The sequence below is a fragment of the Macrobrachium nipponense genome, chromosome 1 (genome assembly GCF_015104395.2).
Source record: "Macrobrachium nipponense isolate FS-2020 chromosome 1, ASM1510439v2, whole genome shotgun sequence".
Classification (NCBI taxonomy): Eukaryota; Metazoa; Arthropoda; class Malacostraca; order Decapoda; family Palaemonidae; genus Macrobrachium; species Macrobrachium nipponense.
Genome location: NC_087200.1, coordinates 96,207,810 through 96,229,890, shown reverse-complemented (window position 1 = coordinate 96,229,890; position 22,081 = coordinate 96,207,810). Strand labels below are relative to the sequence as shown.

Genomic DNA, 22,081 nt, shown 5'->3' with positions numbered 1-22,081 from the left:
AAATCCAAGGAATAAACATATTCAGCCAATCTCTAAATACGAGATAAATCAAAGTAATTATATCTTAGAACTATGTAAATATTGTTACAAAATCCATACAAAATGTTACAAGGCATGAACATATCAATATATGACAGTGTGTGTAAAGTTAACAATATAATAAGGCAACACACTCACTAAATTTCATATATACAATTATTGAAATTTCACAAAGTATCAAACCATCGTGAGATGAGAGTGTGGGACCCTAGCATAAAAAATAAGGGAACCACATTCGTTAAGCTTATCTATATACAAACATTTGTGGGTGACCCTAGCAAAAAAATAAGGGACACACCACTAAGCCATTCATATGAGCAGCTAAGGTTAAAGGCGAAGTGTAGAGCAGTATGGTAGGGTGGACGAAATGTTAAGTGAGGCAGGCAGAAAGGAGATCTGGATCTTCAACTATATTACTGGGCAGAGTCAGGAGAAACTATGTTTCCCGCTGCCACTGCTGAAAATTTAAGAGATTCTAGGGACTTTAAATAGTGTCGCTTAAACACTGTCGGCGATTTCCATCCAGTATACTTTTTCAAGTCATCAAAATTCATGTGTTGGAAATAATTAATTGAGGTGGCTACTGCCCTGACATCATGTGCTTTAGGGAAAGATTCAGGGTTTGCTTGTTTAATAAAGTAGAGGATCTGTTGTCTTATGCCTTTAATTGATAAAGTGCCACCCTTTTCTCTCCTAAAGAGGGGACCCGAAGAGGAGGAGGATGTCCTAGACAGAAAGGCTCGTAAGGTCATTACTGGACAAAGAGAAGGGTCTTGAGGAAGAGGAATGACTTTCCAAGGTTCCCACCTCAATAAAGGATCCTCATTTTTAGCTAAAAAGCTGCGATCCGGGGAGAGTAGAACTTCTCCTGAGGGGAGAAATTCTATATGACCCGTATCTCTGGACAGAGCCGACAGTTCTGAAATTCTAGCTCCTGAAGCCAGGCTCAGCAAAAATAATGTTTTTCTTAAGAGCATTATAAACGAACAAGTTGAGTTGTCAGTATCTGAAGCCAATTTGAGGACATCATTCAAAAACCATGACACAGAAGTAGGCCTTACAGAAGGTCTAAGTCTAGCACAAGCCTTGGGAATAGACGAAAAATAGGAATCTGTTAAGTCTATGTTAAAACCCATTTGAAAGATCTTCAAGGCTGATTTATTTGTAGTAATAGTGCTAGCTGCTAATCCTTTTTCAAACAAGGACCTAAAAAAGGATATAGCTGAATTGATAGTCATGATTTTGATGTTTGATTCCTTCAGGAAAGATGCCAACTTCTTAACTGCAGCGTCATACTGCCTCAAAGTTGAATCCCTTTTATCTGATTCCAGGAAAAAGATATTCTGGGGATCTATACCTGCGTCTTGAAGTCCATAAAGTTAGGGCTTTGAGAATTCCTGAGTAAGCGAACACAGTCTTCATTTGTACTGACTGAGAGAGCCTGGGATTGGGAATCCGTTGGGGGTGAGACCCAATTCCAGAAAACAGGGAGGGGATACCAATTGCTCTTCGGCCAGTCTGGTGCTACTAGTGCCACTGTCCCTTGAAAGTCCTGAGTTTGTTCAGAACTTTCGAAGAAGATTCACTAGAGGAAAGATGTAAACCTTCTTCCACTGGTTCCAGTCTATGGACAGAGCGTCTGTGGCATATGCCAGAGGGTCCAGGTTGGGAGCCATATAGCATGGAAGCTTGTGGTTCGCTTGAGAAGCGAAGAGATCGACTTGGAGACCTGGGACACTCCGGCGTATCCATTGGAACGAACTGTTGTCCAGAGACCATTCTGACTCCAAGGGAACTGACTGGGATAGAGCATCTGCTATCACATTCCTTACTCCCGCCAGGTGGGTGGAGGAGAGGTGCCATTTGAACTTGTCCGCCAGGGAAAAGATGGCTATCATGACATGGTTTAGATGTCTTGATTTGGAACCTCCCCTGTTGATAGAGTGTACTACTACTGCGCTGTCCAGAACCAATTTTACATGAGAGTTCTTTGGTGGAAGGAGCCTCTTTAGGGTCAGGAACACTGCCATGGCTTCCAATACGTTTATGTGAAGCTGGCGGAACTATAGTGACCAAGTTCCTTGAACCTTCTTGAACTGAGAATACCCTCCCCAGCCGCTTAATGAAGCGTCTGTGTGGATAGTTATTACCGGAGGAGGATATTGAAGAGGTACCGACATGGACAGATTCTTCATCTGTGTCCAGGGACGCAGATGGTCCCGAAGGATTTGCGGGATTGCTGACAACTTGTCCCGAGATCTGACATTTGCTCTTGAGCGCCAGATCCGGTTTATGTCTTTCAGTTTGGCTTTCATCAAGATGTTTGTTACTGAGGCAAACTGTAGGGAACCTAGGATCCTTTCCTGGTTTCTCCTTGCAAGCATATTTCTGTACTTTGTAGAAATAGCTTTACTGACTTCGTTATTTCCTTTCTCTTGGCTATTGGAATTGACAGATTGTGGGAGGATAAATCCCATTGGATGCCTAGCCATTGAAATCGAGACTCCGGAGTGAGTCTTGATTTTCCCTTGTTTATCTGGAACCCCAGATACTCCAGGAACTGAATTACTTTCTTTGTGGCTTTCCGGCATTCCTCGACGGTTGGTGCCCAGATCAACCAATCGTCGAGGTATGCTACTACCACTATCCCTTGCGACCTCAGTTGTTGAACGACTACTTCCGCTAGTTTCGTGAATACCCTGGGAGCTACATTCAGTCCGAAGGGCATCACTTTGAATGAGAATGTCTGGTCCCCTAGCTTGAAGCCTAGATAAGGGCGAAAGTGTCTCGCTATTGGGATATGATAGTATGCGTCTGTAAGATCGATAGAGGTGGTGACGGTCCCACGCCGTACTTGCGAGATGGTCAGCATTTTGAACTTGTCGCAGCGAATGGATAAGTTTAACTGGGGCAAGTCTAAGATTACTCTTCTTTTTAATGAGCCTTTCTTTGGCACGCTGAACAAGCGACCTTGAAACTTTAAATGCTTGACTCTCGATATTGCTCCTTTCTGAAGGAGTTCCTCCGCATAATCTGTCAATTCCTTCGATGGAAGTTGAAGGAATGGTCTGGGTGGAGGGCGGCCCTTAATCCAACTCCAACCCAGACCTTTTGACACAATACTTTGTGCCCATTTGCTGAACTCCCACCGATGCCGGAAGAGGAACAGTCTCCCTCCTACCTTGGAGATCTCACTGCTGCTGTGCTGGGTGAGCTCCATGGCCTCCACGGAAGTGCTTGCCTCTGTTGACTCTCCCTGATCCTCTCTGACGAAAGGCTCCTCTGGCTCTACTTCCCCTGGCAAACCGGTTGAAGTGTTGAAAGGCCTGGCCTTCATACACTTGGTTGAACGCCGGGGAGACAGCGTAAGATGTGGATGGCTGAGCCTGAGGTGAGATCAGGAGGATAGGTTGAGTTTGGCTCTTCGACGTGGAAGCCTGTCCTGGTTGGGTGACTTGGACAGCTGAGACAGTCTGAACAAAGTGCTGAGGTTTCTTCTGGTAGGGTTGAAACCTCTTTGACTTTTTCAGCTTCTTACCCCAAGCAGACGAGTCTTGTTTCCTTTTGGCGGAGAGGCCCCAACGATCTTTGAGACTCTGGTTGAGTCTCGTAGCCTCGTTCTGGACCTCTTTAACGACTGACTCCGGGAAGAGGTCCGCCCCCCCAGATGTTGGAGGAAAGCAACTTATTTGGCTCATGCCGAATAGTTGCTTCCTGGAGGACATGCTTTCTACAGTTGACTCTCGCAACCACAAACTCATACAAGTCCGATTGGACTGTATAAGTCTGTGATTTGGTCAAAAGCTTGAAGAGCGGTCCGAAGCATAGGAAAGGGCCGCTACTTCAGTCATAACCATGGTGTTAAGAGTCCTTGCCAGCCTAGACCTAGCCTCAAATTCTGCTTGAATGAGGTTGTTGGGAAGTCTTGGAAGTTTTTCACCGAACTGATCCATAGCACAGTCCGGTTTAAACTTTCTTACTGTGAAGGTGGCTGGCAAGTCTTCCCACATATCGCCAAACGAAGGGAACAAAGGTGATGTGGGATCTGCCTCCCTCAGCTGCGGCAAAGGGTCTCCTTTTAGGCCTGCTTGTACGGTGACGCTGGCGATCTTCGTTAAGAAAGGAAGTGGTGCTTCCTCTTCCGTCGTGAAGATCGTGAATGGGCTTTTAAAGGCTTGGAGCCTGGTGTTAATACAGTCCCATTCTTCGAGACAGCGAAGCCATTCCCTCTGTGCCTGATCCCTGGAGTAAAGGACTGTCTCCTTCGGGATCTTGTCCTCCCTGTTCAATGCCGACTCCGTCAGCCTGGCGTAGCCAATGAATGGAGGCTGCAAATTCTCAGGGTAGAACTCGAAGTCTTCAATCCTTCGAGTTCCACACTCCGGGATGGAGATGAGACCATCTTGGAAAGGAGCATAAGACGCTACTCTCCAAGGGTTGCTCATGGAGAATGGTGGGAGGGAATCATGAGGTGGAAGCTGGAGGAGGCCGGCACTAGGTGCTGGAGTAGCAGCCTGCGGAGCCTGATTGAAGCCGGACAGGAGGTTCTCTTGTGTGGACATCCTGTCCGACAGCTGAGTGAATATCTGCTCCATACTGGATCTCAAAGATCCTACAAGATCTCCTACCTGCTGCATCATTCCGGCAGAAAATGCAGCAGGATCAAAGCCAGGAACTGGCGCAGAAGCAGATGGGGTACCCAGAGGAAGTACCTTAGAGGAAGGAGAGACCACCGACTCCGCCGGAGTACGGGATCTCTCTTTGGAGGACTTGCTCCTCGACCCTCTAGTAAGTGAAGCTGAGGAAGAGGATGCTTTCACTTTCTCTGCTCCGGGGTGAGAAGCCGGAGACTTATGAGATGAAGACGCCGAAGAAGTCTTTTTAGACGATGAAGTCTTACTAAGGGTTTTCTGTGCCCTGTGGCCCTTCACCTTGGGAACCACAGAGGCGTCGGGTACACTATACGGGAGCTACACCCCCGTAAAGCCCTGGAAGGAAGAAGAAGAAGGAACAAGGAGAAGAAGATCCAGAAACGCCCAAGGGAAGCCCTTGAGCGTCCAACATACCTACCTCAACCAACAAGTCATCCACACCTACCATGGGCTCTACATTTATATCTAATGTGGCGACCTCCGCCGAGATATCCTGGCCTGGTCCTTCCTTCATACATTGTGCAACCTGCCGTTGAATCGTCGCAATCGTCGAGGCTGCCTCAGTAGGGTCGACGTACCCCATCGGCTTGCCTCTGGGAAACAGCAGGACAGCCAGCCTCTTCTCCAGGATGTAGGGCTGTCCTTTAGCAGCATTCTTCCTGAAGCCGCCGACCCAAGCTCTCAGGGTTGCGAGAGCAGTCTCCCTGACTGCGGCAGCCTGAAGGAGAGGGCGATTATTAGATCTTAAGGCTAAAGGTGAATCCTAACCCTTAGACTAAATCAAGCTTAAGTCTAGCAATATATCGGAACATCTATTGTAAAAAGGTATCACTATATCAAGGGAAACTTAAGCTTAAACATATATCAGAACTCATATTGTATGAATGTGGTGATGAGAAAAGTACTTGCCCCATCCAAAAACTGACTCACAAGCTTGTAGCAGATCAAACAAGCCTCGTGGAACCAGACCTGCAGATCGCCATGGCTGGTGGAGCAGGGAGCATGAGTCCTGCAGACCTCATGCCTGCAGGGGTCCTGCAACACGGCGTTACATCCGGGGTGCTCACAGTTGGTAGCCTGTAAGTGGAAAGATACATGAGTATCAAGATTACACTCACAGGGCTACTCTAGTACTCCGCCGCATGCCGGAGATTAATAAAATTTCGGGCATAACCCCTCCCCTGAGAACCTTATGCGATAATAGGTGATACAATAACTACGGTTTAAGCCGGAGGAGGAAATTCCGTAAACCAGAGGTAAAATATAGAAATATGGTATATAACTATAAACGAAATTCCCAATAAGGGCAGGGGAGGGACCCAAGCTTAAGATAACTATTAAACTAACTTAAGCATAACTAAAATTAAAATCGGAGGACGACTCCGAAGCGCGGAGACGAAGGAACGATGGAAAGCTAAGGACCAACTGAAAACGTATCCACTCCGTTGGTTGGCAGAGCCTACCACGTCCCCCTCCCGTAACCGATGGGACGTCAGGGAAGAAGAGGCAGAGGCCCGCCGTCACAAGGGGGGGAAAAGGCGAGGAGGGAAGAAATCAGTTCCTGTGTATACAGCGGAACGCCGGAGCAACCAGGGAGGGGGGAGGCCAACCCCCCAACCCCCGCCACACCGAGGTACCACAGCGCACAAGGGAGAACAAGGTCACTCCCAGCCTAACAGTCTGTCCAGACTCCCCTACTCCCTCCGCGTAGGGAGAGAGGGAGCCAGGCCCGGATGGAGCGAGCGAGAACAGACATCCCACCCTCCTACTCTATGGCGAGAGGAGGAGGGGGGGAAGCGACTGGGGCGGGCGTCTAGCCGTACTGCGATCACGAGTGGACCAAGGTACGATAACACAACACAACTGACTGGATCGGAAGCCAAGGGTCTAATGCAACCAAACTGACCAGGATGGTGCAACAATATGTGATGCAACAAAACTGACAATAAGGATGCAACAAAACTGTAACTAACGTGGACCATAGGACCACTGAGACCCAGGCTATAAGGCTATAAGGCTAGACGCCCTAGGCTAACCAAAATATACTATACATCGATAACTAAAGTAGGGGAAAAACAAAGAGTGAAAGAGAAAGAACGTCCAGGAGTGCACGACTGACCCGAAAGAAAGTCTATCACTCAGAGCTAGCCTAAGCCGATACGAAGAGCAATGGCTAGGGTCTGGACAAGAAACACTCGAATGCCTACGTGAGGTAGAGAGACATGCATGCATGACCTAACACCAGGGGTAGGCTATATCCCCTAAAACGATGTAAAAGGCATATGGTAAAAATAAATAATAGGACTAGAGCCACACGTGAATAATTAAAAAGGAAAGGTTCCAGGTATGGGGGACCGAGAACCTAACCGACCATGAGGCGGGACAATGCCGCCATGCTCCAGACCGGGAACCCGTATTTATACCTAAAAAACGGCAAATACAGGCACCTGGATGGAACGAAACTAAATCCAAACCTTTGCAGGGCACTTAACTTAGCTGCTGCAATCGCTGCACGTTCCATCTTGCAAAAAGGGGAAAGATAAATCCAAAATACACAGAGCGAAAGAAAACACGTGTGGTTATACGTCCGCTAACTAGAAGGATGGCCACCAGAGGCGCGGTGATCGGCGTGGCGTGGGTTGTAGTGGTAGTAGCTGCCGCCTCGACCTGTGGGTCGGCTCTCTCGTTGAAAATTTTGATATAGGAGAATTCTAAATGGCAAGAAGTTCGTGGTAGTGGTCTCACTCGCCCCAGTTACCATACTGACACCCTTCTTTTATTTTGGGTGAGCGAGTCAGTTATACTGACATCTTCTTTGATTTGTTTTTTCTCTAGTATTTGTTAGCTATTTTACCTTAGAAATAATAAACTAAAGGATTATTTCACGCAGCGACACGAACTGAGCCCAGAAAATTTATTATATACATCAAGAAACATAATCTTAATCAAACAAGAGGGACAAAACTTACTTTGACTTCTCGATATTCCTTCCTCCAAGGCTGTGCTATGAGGTTAGCTGCATACTGGGCCAGAGCATCAAATGCACATGCAGCACTGTAAGCACTAAAATCACTGATTGTGCTGATACTCTTCTCCAAAACATCAGATATTTGATGAAACATAAACTTATGATTATGGGGTGTGATAGCCAAGTAATCCATGATGACTCCTGGAGAAGACAAAACAGTTATGTATATGCTGCCAATCTCTGTATATTCATAAAATAAATCTAGCAACTTCAAACCAGATGAGAGAGAGAGAGGAGAGAGAAGAGAGAGAGAGAGAGAGAGAGAGAGAGAGAGAGAGAGAATTTTTTATATTAAAATCAAGTTTTATAAATGTAAACAGCTCCTTCAGGACTACAAGTATACTATATGTATTATACGGAGCATTAAAAGCTATGTCAATCAGAAGGGATGGGATGCTCCAACAGTGTGTGTGTGTGTGTGTGTGTGTGTGTGTGTGTGTGTGTGTGTGTGTGTGTGTGTGTGTGTGTGTGTGTGTTCAAGAAATCTCCAGGTGCAGTAAACACTTGTCAGTATATTCCAAAATGTCAACAAACAGGAGATTTCTCAAAGAATGAGAAGATTCAGGCCGGACTTTCTGGGTGGCAGATACGGAGGCGCACAAGCTGACCCAGAAGGTGTCATGTGAATTACACGTCACAAGGGAGTGGAAGGAAAGAAGCCTCTACAACAATTGGGTTCGTGCATATGTGTGTGTATCTAAAAGGCTAACGAGGGGGCAATAAATGAAATGAGATACCCAGCCAGAGGTACATTCTTCTGGCAGGGTTGAGATTTTGTTGAACAGCTGCCTGTGGGAAGATACATAGCTTGCAAGCAAAGCCGAAAGCTAGGCATTTTATTGATTGAATGATGAGCCATTTTTTATCATTTCCACTGAACATGTTTTACTCAACTTTTTCCATATGCACTGTCTGAAGTCCATAATTCTGTGAAGTGACTGGGAAATAAGTTCTTCACCTTTGGATTTTGCTTTTGATTTCCAATTTACATACTCTTGTATTTTTCTTCACATATATGTAGTAGTTGTTTTCATGATTTTCTAAAAGATGTGACGTTTGTTTTTTCCTCAGATGTTTATGTATGGGGTCACATAGTAGGGAATTTTTTTGACAGATAGGCATGACATCGGTCATGACATACTGTGAAATTTTAAGCGGATAATTAATATGAGGAGAGGTAAGGGCAGTCATGACCTTAACCCTTTAACGCTGATTAAACATCGACGAAAATTGTCTGTCGGGTGCCGAACAGACGTACGAAACGTCGACGAAAAAATGTTTTTTAGAAATTAGCGGAAAAATATTTATAGGTCTACTAGGCAAAAACTTTTGAATCACGTGCCTTGGGGGATGCTGGGAGTTCACGGAGCAAGCTGTTGTTTTGTTTACAAGTGTTACCCAGGTGCGCAAGCGTGAATTTCTTTCTTTTCCTACTAAAAAGCATCAGCGACACATCTCAGAAATTATTTTGTCACTTTGACATAATTTTTGCACCATTTTATATTAGCCGTTACACAGAGTATTATATATGAAAATGTGCACAATTTCATGTAAAATACAACAATTAACAACCCATGGCTGTAGCTTTTATCAGTTTTGAAATATTTTCCTATAAATAACGATAAGTGCCATAATTTCAACCTTCTGTCAACTTTGACTCTACCAAAATGGTAAAAAAATGCAATTGTAAGCAAAAACTCTTATATTCTAGTAATATTCAATCATTTATGTTCATTTTACAACAAATTGGAAGTCTCTAGCACAATATTTCAATTTATGGTGAATTTATGAAAAAAACTTTTTCCTTAAGTCCGCGTGGTAACTTCCGAAAAAATCAGAAATTTTTTCATCCGATTGTCGTAATGTTTGCAGTTTTATATTAGCCGTTACATAAAGTTTTATATATGGAAATGTGCGCAATTTCATGTAGAATACAACAATAAACAACCCATGGTTGTAGCTTTTATCAGTTTTGAAATATTTTCATATAAATAACGATAAGTGCCAAAATTTCAACCTTCGGTCAAATTTGACTCGACCGAAATGGTCGAAAAACACAATTGTAAACTAAAACTCTTACATTCTAGTAATACTCAATCATTTACCTTTATTTTGCAACAAACTGGAAGTCTCTATCATGATATTTTGATTTATGGTGAATTTTAGAAAAAAAAACTTTCCTACGTCGGCGCAGTAACTGCCGAAAAAATCATAAATTTTTTCGTCCGATTGTCGTAATGTTTGCACAGTTTTATATCAGCCGTTAAATAAAGTTTTATATATAGAAATGTGCACAATTTTATGTAGAATACAACAAAAACAACCCATGGTTGTAGCTTTTATCAGTTTTGAAATATTTTCATATAAATAACAGTTTTGAAATATTTTCATATAAATAACAATGTGCCAAAATATCAACCTTCGGTCAACTCTGACTCGACCGAACTGGTCAAAAAACGCAATTGTAAGCTAAAACTCTTACATTCTAGTAATATTCAATCATTTACCTTTATTTTGCAACAAATTAAAAGTCTCTAGCACAATATTGCGATTTATGGTGAATTCATGAAAAAAACATTTTCCTTACGTCCGCGCGGTAACTCTTCCGAAAAAAATCAGAAATTTTTTCGTCCGATTGTCGTAATATTTGCACCATTTTAAATTAGCCGTTACAAAAAGTTTTATATATGAAAATGTGCGCAATTTCATATAGAATACAACAAAAAACAACCAATGGTTGTAACTTTTATGAGTTTTGAAATATTTTCATAAAAATAACGATAGGTGCCAAAATTTCAACCTTGGGTCAACTTTGACTCAACTGAGATGGTCAAAAAATGCAATTGTAAGCTAAAACTCTTACATTCTAGTAATATTCAATCATTTACCTTCATTTTTCAACAAATTGGAAGTCTCTAGCACCATATTTTGATTTATGGTGAATTTATGAAAAAAAACTTTTTCCCTACGTCTGCGCGGTAACTCTTTCGAAAAAATCATAAATTTTTTCATCGGATTGTCGTAATGTTTGCACCATTTTAAATAACCCTCTTACGCCGAAGCGGTAAAAAAAAAAATTGTCTCCCGTGTGCCGTAGGTGTTTCGGAGTGAGAGCGGAAGCGGAAAAAATATTTTTTTCAAAAAATCACAGCGCGCCAAGATTAAGAGTTCATTTTTGGCTCCTTTTTTTTTGGCTGAAGTTTAGTATGCAACCATCAGAAATGAAAAAAATTATCATTATCATATATAAATAATGCGATATATGATAGCGCAAAAACGAAATTTCATATATAATTGTATTCAAACCGCGCTGTGCGCAAAACGGTTAAAGGTAACAAGTTACTTTTATTTCGTTGTAATTTACACTAAATTGCGATCATTTTGGTATATAACACATTGTAAAACAATAAAAGCAACACAGAGAAAATATTATCACAAAATAATGCATTAATTCGTAACGCGCGGACGTAAACAAATATTTTTTTTTTTCAAAAATTCACCATAAATCTAAATATTGTCCTAGAGACTTCCAATTTCTTTCAAAATGAAGACAAATGATTGAATATTACTATACTGTAAGAGTATTAGCTTACAATTGCAGTTTTCGACCATATCTGACGAGTTAAAGTTGACCGAATGTAGAAATTTTTTGTGTATATAATATTTTTATATGCCAATTATTTCGGAAATAAGAAAAGCTACAACCTTCAAATATTTTTCGTTTTATTCTACATGGAATTGCGCACATTTTCATATATAAAACTCTATGAAATGCCTAATATGAAACGGAGCAAATATTCCGAGAATGGTACGTACGTATTTCGGAGATTTGTGGCGGAGAATCTGCGCGCGGAGAGAAGGAAAGATTTTTTTTTAAATTCACCATAAATCTAAATATTTTGCTAGACACTTCAAATTTGTTTCAAGATGAAGATAAATGACTGAATATTACTAGACTGTAAGAGTTTTAGCTTACAATTGCGTTTTTCGACCATTTCGGTAGAGTCAAAGTTGACCGAACGTGGTTTTTTTCTATTTATCGTGATTTATATGCAAATATTTCAAAAATGAGAGAAGCTACAACCTTCAACTATTTTTAGTGGTATTCTACATGAAATTGCGCACATTTTCATATATAAAACTTTATGTAACGGCTAATTTAAAATGGTGCAAATATTACCACAATCGCACGTATGATTTTTTCAGAAGAGTTACCGCGTGGACATAAAGAAAATGTTATTTTTTTCATAAATTCGCCATAAATCGAAATATTGTGCTAGAGACTTCCAATTTGTTGCAAAATTAAGGTAAATGCTTGACTATTACTAGAATATAAGCGTTTTAGCTTACAATTGCGTTTTTTTTTCGACCATTTCGGTAGAGTCAAAGTTGACCGAAGGTTGAAATTTTGGCAATTATCGTTATTTATATGAAAATATCTCAAAACTGATAAAAGCTACAACCATGGGTTGTTTTTAGATGTATTGTGCATGAAATTGCGCACATTTCCATATATAAAACTTTATATAACGGCTAATTTTAAAATGGTGCAAACATTACCACAATCACATGTATGATTTATTTCGGAAGACTTACCGCGCGGACGTAAGGAAAAAGTTTTTTCATAAATTCACCATAAATCGAAATATTGTGCTAGAGACTTCCAATTAGCTGCAAAATTAAGGTAAATGATTGAATATTACTAAAATATAAGAGTTTTAGCTTACAATTGTGTTTTTCGACCATTTCGGTAGAGTCAAAGTTGACCGAAGGTTGAAATTTTGGCAATTATCGTTATTTATATGAAAATATCTCAAAACCGATAAAAACTACAATCATGAGTATTTTATTGTTATATTCTACATAAAAATGCGCACATTTTCATATGTAATACTTCATGTAACGGCTAATTTACAATGGTACAAAAATTATGTCAAAGTGACGAAATAATTTCTGAGATGTGTCACAGATACTTTTTAGTGCGGCAAGAAAGAAATTTGCGCTTGCGCGCCTGCGTAACAATTGTAAACAAAACAACACCTTGATCCGTGAACTCCCAGCATCCCCCAAGGCGCATGATTCAAGAGTTTTCGGCTGGTAGGCCTAAAAGTATTTTTCCGCGAATTTTTAAAAAAACTTTTGTATGTCGACGTAAAATTCGTCCAGTCGGCACCCGAGAGATAAAAAATGTCAACGTAAAATACGTCCAGTCGGCGTTTAAGGGATAAGCCATTACACAAAGTTTTATATATGAAATGTGCGCAAATTCATGAAAAATACAACAAAAAACAACCCATGGTTGTGGCTTTTGTCAGTTTTGAAATATTTTCATATAAATAATGATAAATAGAAAAAATTTGACCTTCGGTCAAATTTAACTCGACCGAAATGGTCAAAAACTGCAATATTCAATCAATTACCATCATTTGCAACAAACGGGAAGTCTCTAGCACAATATTTCGATTTATGGTGAATTTTTGAAAACAAACTTTTTTTAGGTCCGCATGTTACGAATTTATGCATCATATTGTGATAATATTTTCTCTGTGTTGTTTTGATCGTTTTACAATTTGTTATATACCAAAATCACTGCAATTTTGTGTACAATACAATGGAAAAATAATTAACTCATTAGTCTTTAAGCTGTTTTTGCTCCAGCAGCGAATTTGTACTACAATTTATATATGAAATTTTTTTTTGCAGTCATATATTCCAATATTTATATATGATAATGATATTTTTTTTTCATTTCTGATGGTTGCATACTAAACTTCAGGCAATGATGAAAAAAGGAGCAACAAATGAACTATTAATCTTAAAAATTAAGAGTGCTAGGATTTTTTGAAAAAAACTTTGAACGCCGCTGGCATACGGGAGACACTTTCGGAAATACTGGCTCGGCGTTTAAGGGTTAACTTCTTTAATTCATTTTTTTTTTTTTTTTTTTTTTTTCTTTTTTTTTTTTTTTGACATGTTAAGTTTGGGAATAAAATGATATTGTTATGATACAATAAAGTTTCATACATACTTACCTGGCAGATATATACATAGCTATCGACTCCGTCGTCCCCGACAGAAATTCAAATTTCGCAGCACTCGCTACAGGTAGGTCAGGTGATCTACCGCCCTGCTCTGGGTGGCAGGACTAGGAACCATTCCCATTTTCTAATCAGATTCTCTCTTCCACCTGTCTCCTGCGGGGAGGCTGAGTGGGTCTTCAATATTATATATCTGCCAGGTAAGTATGTATGAAACTTTATTGTATCATAACAATATCATTTTCATACATTCAACTTACCTGTCAGATATATACATAGCTGATTGACACCCTTTGGTGGAGGGCAAGAGACAGCTCACTACTGAATAGACAGGTAAACAACATATGTTGTAGGTATTTTATAGACCTTGTTCCTACCTTATCAGGTGGAAGACTTCGTGGCTACTGCCCAGGAGTCTGCTTCACCTCAAGAGCCTTAGCGAGATAGTGATCTGCGGCCAAGAGTTCTTGGGGTCTGTCGATGGGGTTTCATCCGCTTACTCGGCAGAGCCTAACTGGTATTTGTCAATGGGTGCTAATCCGCTTATATGACAACACGCCTTCTTTAAGGAGCACAACCGATCCCTTATCACCCGATCCTCCTAACACCCGTGTTAGTTCTAAGATTGCCAAGAGTCATCCCCGAACTCTTAGCAAACAACCAAAAACTCGATAATCACACATACAAAAGTACAAAAAAAAAATTTGTGTACCCCTCTAAAAGTCAGTTGCCACTCGATCTCCTAGTGAAGAGAAGTGAAGGCCGCCTGTGCGACATCTGACACTTCCATGCACAGGAAATTCAAGAACACATCCGACAAGAGGGTTACGTACACTTATTTAAGGATCGGTGCTCGCTCCATTACCCAGAACCGTCTGTGCTGACACAAACGGACCTAGAGAATAACATTTCTCATACCTAACAAGCACATCCTTTAAGTAATGGGATGCAAACACTGAGTTGCATCTCCAATAAGTTGCATCCAAAATATTTCTAAGCGACGTATTTCTTTGGAACGCAATAGACGTCGCGATTGCCCTTACTTCATGAGCTCTTACTCTTAATAGATTAAAAGAGTCATCTGGGCAGTTCTTATGAGCCTCGGTAATGACACTTCTAACATTGGTCTTTTGGGGTCGTTTACTGAGCACCATAGACCGTGTTGCGAACCCCCCAACTGCTTCTTTCTGTCCAGATAGAATTTAAGTGCTCTAACTGGGCAAAGGGATCTTTCTGCCTCTCTGCCTACCTGACTAGTAAGTCCTTTTACCTCGAAGCTCCTGGGCCAGGGATTCGAAGGATTCTCATTCTTAGCAAGAAAGAGAGTCTGGAATGAACAAATCGCAGAGTCTCCCTTGAAGCCAACTCGTGACTCAAGGGCGTGCAACTCGCTGACTCTTTTTGCCATAGCAAGAGAGAGCAGAAATAAACACTTTCTAGTGATATCTCAAAAGGAAGCCGTGTGTGGTGGTTCGAACTTTCGGAGGACAGAAATTTCAGGACCACATCCAAGTTCCAGCTTGGAACTCTGGGTTCTACTGACTTTGATGTTTCAAAGGAACGAATGAGATCGTGTAAATCCTTATCATTTGTCAAATCTAATCCTCTGTTTCTGAATACTGCTGAAAGCATGCTCCTGTACCCCTTAATAGTCGGTACAGAGAGATGGGATTTTTCCCTCAGGAAAAAAAGGAAATCAGCAATTTCGGTCACAGAGGTATTGGAAAAGGACAGCTTCTTCGACCTGCACCAACTTCTGAAAACTTCCCACTTCGATTGGTACACTTGCCTAGTAGATGATCTGTGGGCTCTGGCAATTGTGCTTGCCGCCTTGCGAGAAAACCCTCTCGCTCTGACAAGTCTTTCGATAGTCGAAAGGCAGTCAGAGCAAGAGCGGGTAGGTTTTGATGGTACCTCTCGAAGTGGGGTTGTTTGAGCAGATCTATCCTGTTTGGAAGAGATCTGGGGAAGTCCACTGTCCACTCCATTACCTCTGTGAACCAAATTCGGGATGGCCAATATGGGGCTATCAGAGTCATTTTGGTTCCCTTCGAGGCCACGAACTTTCTGACTACTTCCCCCAGTATCTTGAATGGGGGAAAAGCGTACACATCTAGCCCTGACCAGTCCAGGAGAAAGGCGTCTATTGCATAAGCCCTGGGATCTTCTACTAGGGCGCAAAATGTGTTTATCCTTTTGGAGAGGAACATGGTGAACAGATCTATTTGAGGCTTCCCCCAAAGATACCAAAGGCTCTGACAGACTTCCGAGTGGAGGGTCCATTCTGTAGGAAGGACCTGGAACCTCCTGCTCAGTCTGTCCGCTCTCACGTTCCTCTCCCCTTGGACAAATCTTGTTAGGAGAACTACATTCCTTTGATTCGCCCAAATCAGCAGATTTCTTGCTAGTTCGTATAGGGCGAGAAAGTGAGTTCCTCCTTGTTTTTTTACATAAGCCAGAGCGGTAGTATTGTCGGAGTTTATCTGTACCACTTTGTCTCTGACTATGTGCTCGAAGCTCTTTAGCGCAAGGTGAATTGCTAATAGCTCCTTGCAATTTATGTGCCATGACACCTGTTCTTCCGACCAGGTGCCTGACACTTTTTCTTTTGGATCCTAAGGTTGCACCCCAACCTGTCTTCTCAAGGAGATTCACCACCACCTTAATTGATCTTTTATCTCTGCTGAGATTGGAAACGTGTTCGAGAGTTGTCCTGTCTTCCAACTCCAACTCCTTCTCAGGAAGAACTGAAGCGGACGGAGATGCGTCTTCCTAGAGGGAAAGAACTGTTCGCGAGGAAAGGGTCCCCAGAAGGCTCAACCATTCCCTTGCTGAAGTGCGCTCTTTCTCTAAGAAGCTCGATACTGTGGTACATCCTTTCTTTATTCTCTCTTGAGAAGGAAATACTCGAAAACCCCAAGAATCCATCTGAATCCCTAGATAAACCATGTTCTGGCTGGGGACCATCTGAGATTTCTCGAGGTTTACAATCAATCCTAATGATTTCGTCAGTTCCAAAGTTGTTGACAGATCCTCCAAACACTGCTTTTGAGACCTGGCCCTGATGAGCCAGTCGTCCAGGTATAGGGAGACGTTTATCCCTTTCATATGTAAGTGTCTTGACACATTTTTCATCAAGTCTGTGAAGACTTGGGGAGGCCGTGGACAGTCCGAAACACAAAGGGCCCTGAACTGATAGATCCTTCCCTCAAACATGAAACGAAGGTACTCCTCGACGAATGGTGAATCGGATGTGGAATATGCGTCTTGAAGGTCTAGGGACGCCATCCAATCTCCTAGACGGAGTGCTGCAAGGAGACTGAAGCAGACGTTTCCATGCTGATCTTCTGTTGTTCTACGAATTTGTTCAGCGCACTTACATCCAGTACTGGTCTCCATCCCCCGAAGCTTTCGCTACAAGAAACAAGCGATTGTAAAACCCCGGGGAGCTGTGATCCAGTACCAGTTCTATTGCTCTTTTGTCCCACATCTGCTCCACCATTTGACGAAGAGTATCCATCAGAACAGGGTCCCTGTATTTGGCGGACAGTTCCCTCGGTGGTGATTGTCAAGGGAGGGCTGTCCTTGAATGGGATATAATAACCCTTCTTGATGATCGACATCGACCAAGGATCGGATCCTATGTCTTCCCAGGCTCCCGCAAAGAAAAGTAACCTAGAAAACTCCATACAGGTGGTCTGGGAGGATATTTGTTTTCTCATTTTCCTTCGTAAAGGGACGGAAGGAAGATCTTCCCCTTCTCTCTGTTGTCTTCCTTCTGGCGATAGATCTAGCTGGAGGGCCTCCTCGAAAGGGCCGCTGCTGAGCTGGACGAGCCCCTTTCTTTTCCTCACTGGCCACTGGTCTATTCTTCCTTGAAGACTGCCTAAGGAGATCTTGAGTGGCCTTCTCAGTTAGTGAATGAGCAATGTCTCTCACCAACTGAGAAGGGAATAAATGTTCTGAAAGCGGCGCAAACAACAAAGCGGACCTCTGCGAAGGAGAGAGGGCCTTAGTGAGAAAAGCACTGTGAACCGCCCTCTTTCTTTAGTATTCCCGCACCAAAGAGGGAGCAGACTTCCGCCGATCCATCTTGAACAGCCTTATCAATACATGTGAGGATACTCATGTAAGGCTTTGGGATTTAGTTGTTCCTTTTCCTGGGACTTCTTAGCCAGAACCCCAAGGGACCAATCCAGGAAGTTAAATACTTCTAAAGTGTGGAAAAGTCCCTTGAGGAGGTGGTCCATCTCCGAAAGACCCCATGTTGCTCTGGCCGAATTTAAGGCGTCTCCTCGAGGAGTCTACGAGACTCGAGAAGTCTGACTCGGCTGAACGGGCAGAGACAATCCCATATTCTCCCCCGTCTCATACCATATGCCTCTACCCGTTAGTTTAGCAGGAGGCATACAAAAAACTGTCCTTCCTAACTCCTTTTTTGTCTTGATCCAGGAGTCAAGAGATTGTAGGGCCCTCTTCATGGATATGGCCGGCTTCATTTTCAGGAAGGAGGAAGACTTGTGTGCTTTCGTACTTGAAAAGAGAGCGTGTGAAGAAGGAGGAGCAGCTGGAGTCAACGAATCTCCATACTCTTCTAAAAGGATAGAAGAAAGAACTTTATAATTTGAAAGTCCTTCTTTATTAGTAATCTCGTCCTCCGAGACGTCCTCTAAGTTTATAGGCTCGGAAGGAGAAGGCTCCCTTCTTTCGTCTGTCTCCTCCCTTGATCTCTTCCTTTCCGAAGAAGAAGCATTTCTAATAGGAGAGGGACTAAGAGTTACTCTCTCTCTACGCCTATCCTTAGGAGAGTCATGGATAATTTTAGTTTGATGCCTGGAGGACTCCTGGCGGTTGTCAGGCTCTTCATGTAGAGAATGCGCCTGGCGCTTAGCAGGAGTATCTCGCTCAGAATACTCCTGGTGCTTGGTAGGCGCATCGCGCTCCGAATACTCCTGGCGCCTGGGAGGAGTATTAAGCTCAGAATACTCCTGGCGCCTGGGAGGAGTATCGAGATCGGAATACTCCTGGCGCCTGGCAGGCGTATCGCGTTCCGAATATTCCTGGCCCTTGGAAGGCGCATCTAGTTCCGAATACTCCTGGAGCTTGGCAGGAGTATTGATCATGGCAGGCGCATTTCGCTTGGCAGGCGCATTGCGCTTAGCAGGCGCTTCACTCCTATCAGGAGCTTCCTCTTCTCCAGCTGGATCTCGGCGCTTGGTTGGAGTTCTAGGTCTTGAACGATGTACAGGAAACTCAGGCTCTTTGTGCCTACTTGGCGCCTGGCTCCTAGCTACAAGCCGCCCCCCCAGGCGCTTGGCAGGAGTTACTTCCTTTTCCACTTCTCGCCTGTCTAACGCTCCACTCCCCCCAGAGATGGCCGCCTGTGCGACAACTCCCCTGGAATGCTCTTGCGCCTGACAGGAGATCGGTATTTGGATCTTTTAAATCGAAAGCCTATCATCTTCTTACGAGTAGGCTCCTTGGAAAGTACTCCTACCAAAGACGCTAATTGCTCCTGCATATTTAGCAAAATTTTCCTGGTCGAGGACTCGTTCGAATCAGGAGAGGGAGATCTGGAAGGCGCTCGAGGATCTCTCACAGTCCAAGTATCTAACTCCTTCCTAGCCTTCTTTATTACCGAAGGCGCATCTTCTTCAGAGAAGAGCTCGGGGCTAGAATTGAGTTCAGGTTCTTTCCAATTCCTCTTCAGCGGACGGGAAAGCTTCGACTCCTTCCATCCTCTTCTCGGTGAAGGCGAACTAGAAGACGAAAAGCACTCTCGTATTTTCCTATAGCGGTCCCTGGCAGTCTGAGATGTAACAGATTCTGCCGAAGGGACGCCTGATCATTGGGGATTCTCCACAACCTCCGTTAGGCTTTCGACTTTCCTTCTCCTCTGGGCCAGGGAGCTTGGAAGCGGTCTAGACCTGGGAGCGTCGCAGAGACGACCAGATGCCCCCTCCACCACACTGGGGACACTAAAATCACTTGAAAAACCACATTCACTTTTCTTACCTTCCAATGCTGCCATTTTTTCCTGCATTTTCTGAAGGGAAGCTCTGAGTTCCACAATTTTCGAAGCAGAATCAAGAGGGGTTAGCAACCTGTGAATGGGCTGAAACAGAATGCGAATAATTATCAGAAGAAGAAGCTACAGAACTAGATAGAAGTTCACGAGATTTCCTGCGGCTTTTGTAAACCGCCTTCCTCTCTCTATCTTTCTCTAACTTCTTCAAGTAAGAAGTTAGATTCTTCCATTCTTGCGCACTCAGTCTCTCGCAATCGTTACACGTGTTCTCAATCGAACACTCAACCATTCTACATCCACTGCATGTAGTGTGAGGATCTACCGAAGCTTTCGGAATCCTCACCTTACAGCCCTCATTCACACACACTCTGAAACTAACACTAGAGTCAGACATATTCAAGAAAATCCAAAGCCAAGTCCAAAAAACAGTCCACGATAGCGAATGCCAAACAACGATCCAAGTACGTCACCAAAAATCAGTCGAAAGATGATCAAAAAGCGATGAAAAAAGAATTCCAGTCAGGAGGTAGTAACAACAATGTTGACACTACCGGCGACAGAGAGAATCTGATTAGAAAACGGGAAGGGTTCCTAGTCCTGCCACCCAGAGCAGGGCGGTAGATTACCTGACCTACCTGTAGCGAGTGCCGCGAAATTTGAATTTCTGTCGGGGACGACGGAGTCGATAGCTATGTATATATCTGACAGGTAAGTTTAATGTATGAAAGTGGTATTTTATTCAGAACAGGTTTTATTAATCAAAGACTGGTATCATCAGTATACTGGTATTATCAGAATACTGGTATGTGGGAACGCGTTCCTCTGGTTCAGATCAAGCAGGGGTCGTCGTCGGTGTTGGTATCTTTCCCTAGGAGAGGTCAATATCAGGCTGAGGTCGTCTCTGGTATTCAAGTGGTATTACTGCTGGTATAGCTCTGGCTTATCGCGACGTTTCAACCTTCTTGTAGGTCATCTTCTTAGCTGGTTAGCTGTAGAAGTGAAGAGATGGTGTCAGCATGCCGGTATTTATAGCGGCTCGAATCCTAGAGCTGCGTTCTCATTGGTCGAGTCTGTCTGGGGTGAAGTCTGGGATCTCTCGTCGATGGTTGCAGGGATGCAGCCGTGCGAGCGCTAGAGTAGTGCATCAGCGAATGAATGTCAGGTGTCCTGCCTGCATTAGGAATCCTATCATCCCGCTGGTGCTCCTGGATATTTGGGTGGTCGTTCCCTGCTGATCTTCGGGCGGCGGTAGGGAGGAGAAACGTTTCTTGAGTAATGTTAAAGTTAGGTTTCTCCTTTCCTATATGGAGGGCTTCCAGGATTCGTAAACGTCGGGAATCGGTGGTTTGGTCAATTATTTCGATATTAGGTACAATATCGCTCCTTTTTAATCTTACGTTATGGGCAGTCCTGGCGTGACTATAAAAGGCTCCCTCTTGGGCGTGGCAGGAGATTCTCTTGGAGAATCGCATGGTGGTCATGCCGATGTATTTGCCGAGGCATCCTCGGACGGGCATGTGTATCGATAGACCACGCTCGTCTTCTTCGAAGGGATCCTGCGCGGGGGTAGGGGGGGGGGGTGGGGGGCTAGGTTGTTCCTCATCACCAGGCTGCTTGTCTTCTTTGTTTTATAATATATTATTAAATTAATGGTCTTGTCCTGATTGGTGGGGGTGACATTTCTCTCTATGATGGTCTTGAGGGCTTGCTCGTCCTTATACCTTCAGTGAAAGTGCCCTTTGTAAAAAAGCTTGATGGGCTCTGGGATGTCAGGGCAGGGTTCCTGGAGGTAACAATCTTCAACTTGCTTTGCTATCACAGCATCGACAGCGCGATTAGTGTGTCCGTTGTCGAATAGGACCTGGGCCGTTCGTTCCAGTTCGCTATGTGTGTCGCTCCAGGAAGAGCAGTGCGAGAGGGCCCTCCTGACGACGGCGCTGATGGTGAAGTGCTTATACCTCTCAGGGCACTAGCTCTCTCCGTTCATACACATAGTACCTAGGTTCGTCGGCTTCGTGTACACGTTCATGCGGAATCGGGTGTCTTGCTGCTCGACAAGGACGTCGAGGAAGGGAGGCGGCGGTCTTGGCAGTGTTCTATGGTAAAGGAAAGGCAGCTGTGATCATGAAATGCACGTCGCAGCTGCTCTATCTCTACCTGGGAGTTGGCACTGACGAAGGTGTCATTGATGTAGTGCACATACATCCTTGGTTTGCTGGAATTCTGGAAGACCTCTCTCGACGTGGCCCATGTAAAAATTGGCGAAGAGGACTGCCAAAGGGAGAACCCATCGCCG

The 22,081-nt window shown here is 43.5% G+C and overlaps 1 protein-coding gene across 2 annotated transcripts in view; it reads right to left on the bottom strand.

The window, feature by feature from the left end:
• Nucleotides 1–22,081, bottom strand: part of LOC135219497 (protein tamozhennic-like) — a 260,440-nt gene that overhangs the window by 99,763 nt on the left and 138,596 nt on the right. For both annotated transcript variants that reach the window (XM_064256309.1, XM_064256310.1), the window contains exon 3: nt 7,661–7,860. In XM_064256309.1, coding sequence (XP_064112379.1) covers nt 7,661–7,860 — 200 coding nt within the window. The remainder of the gene's footprint in view (nt 1–7,660; nt 7,861–22,081) is intronic.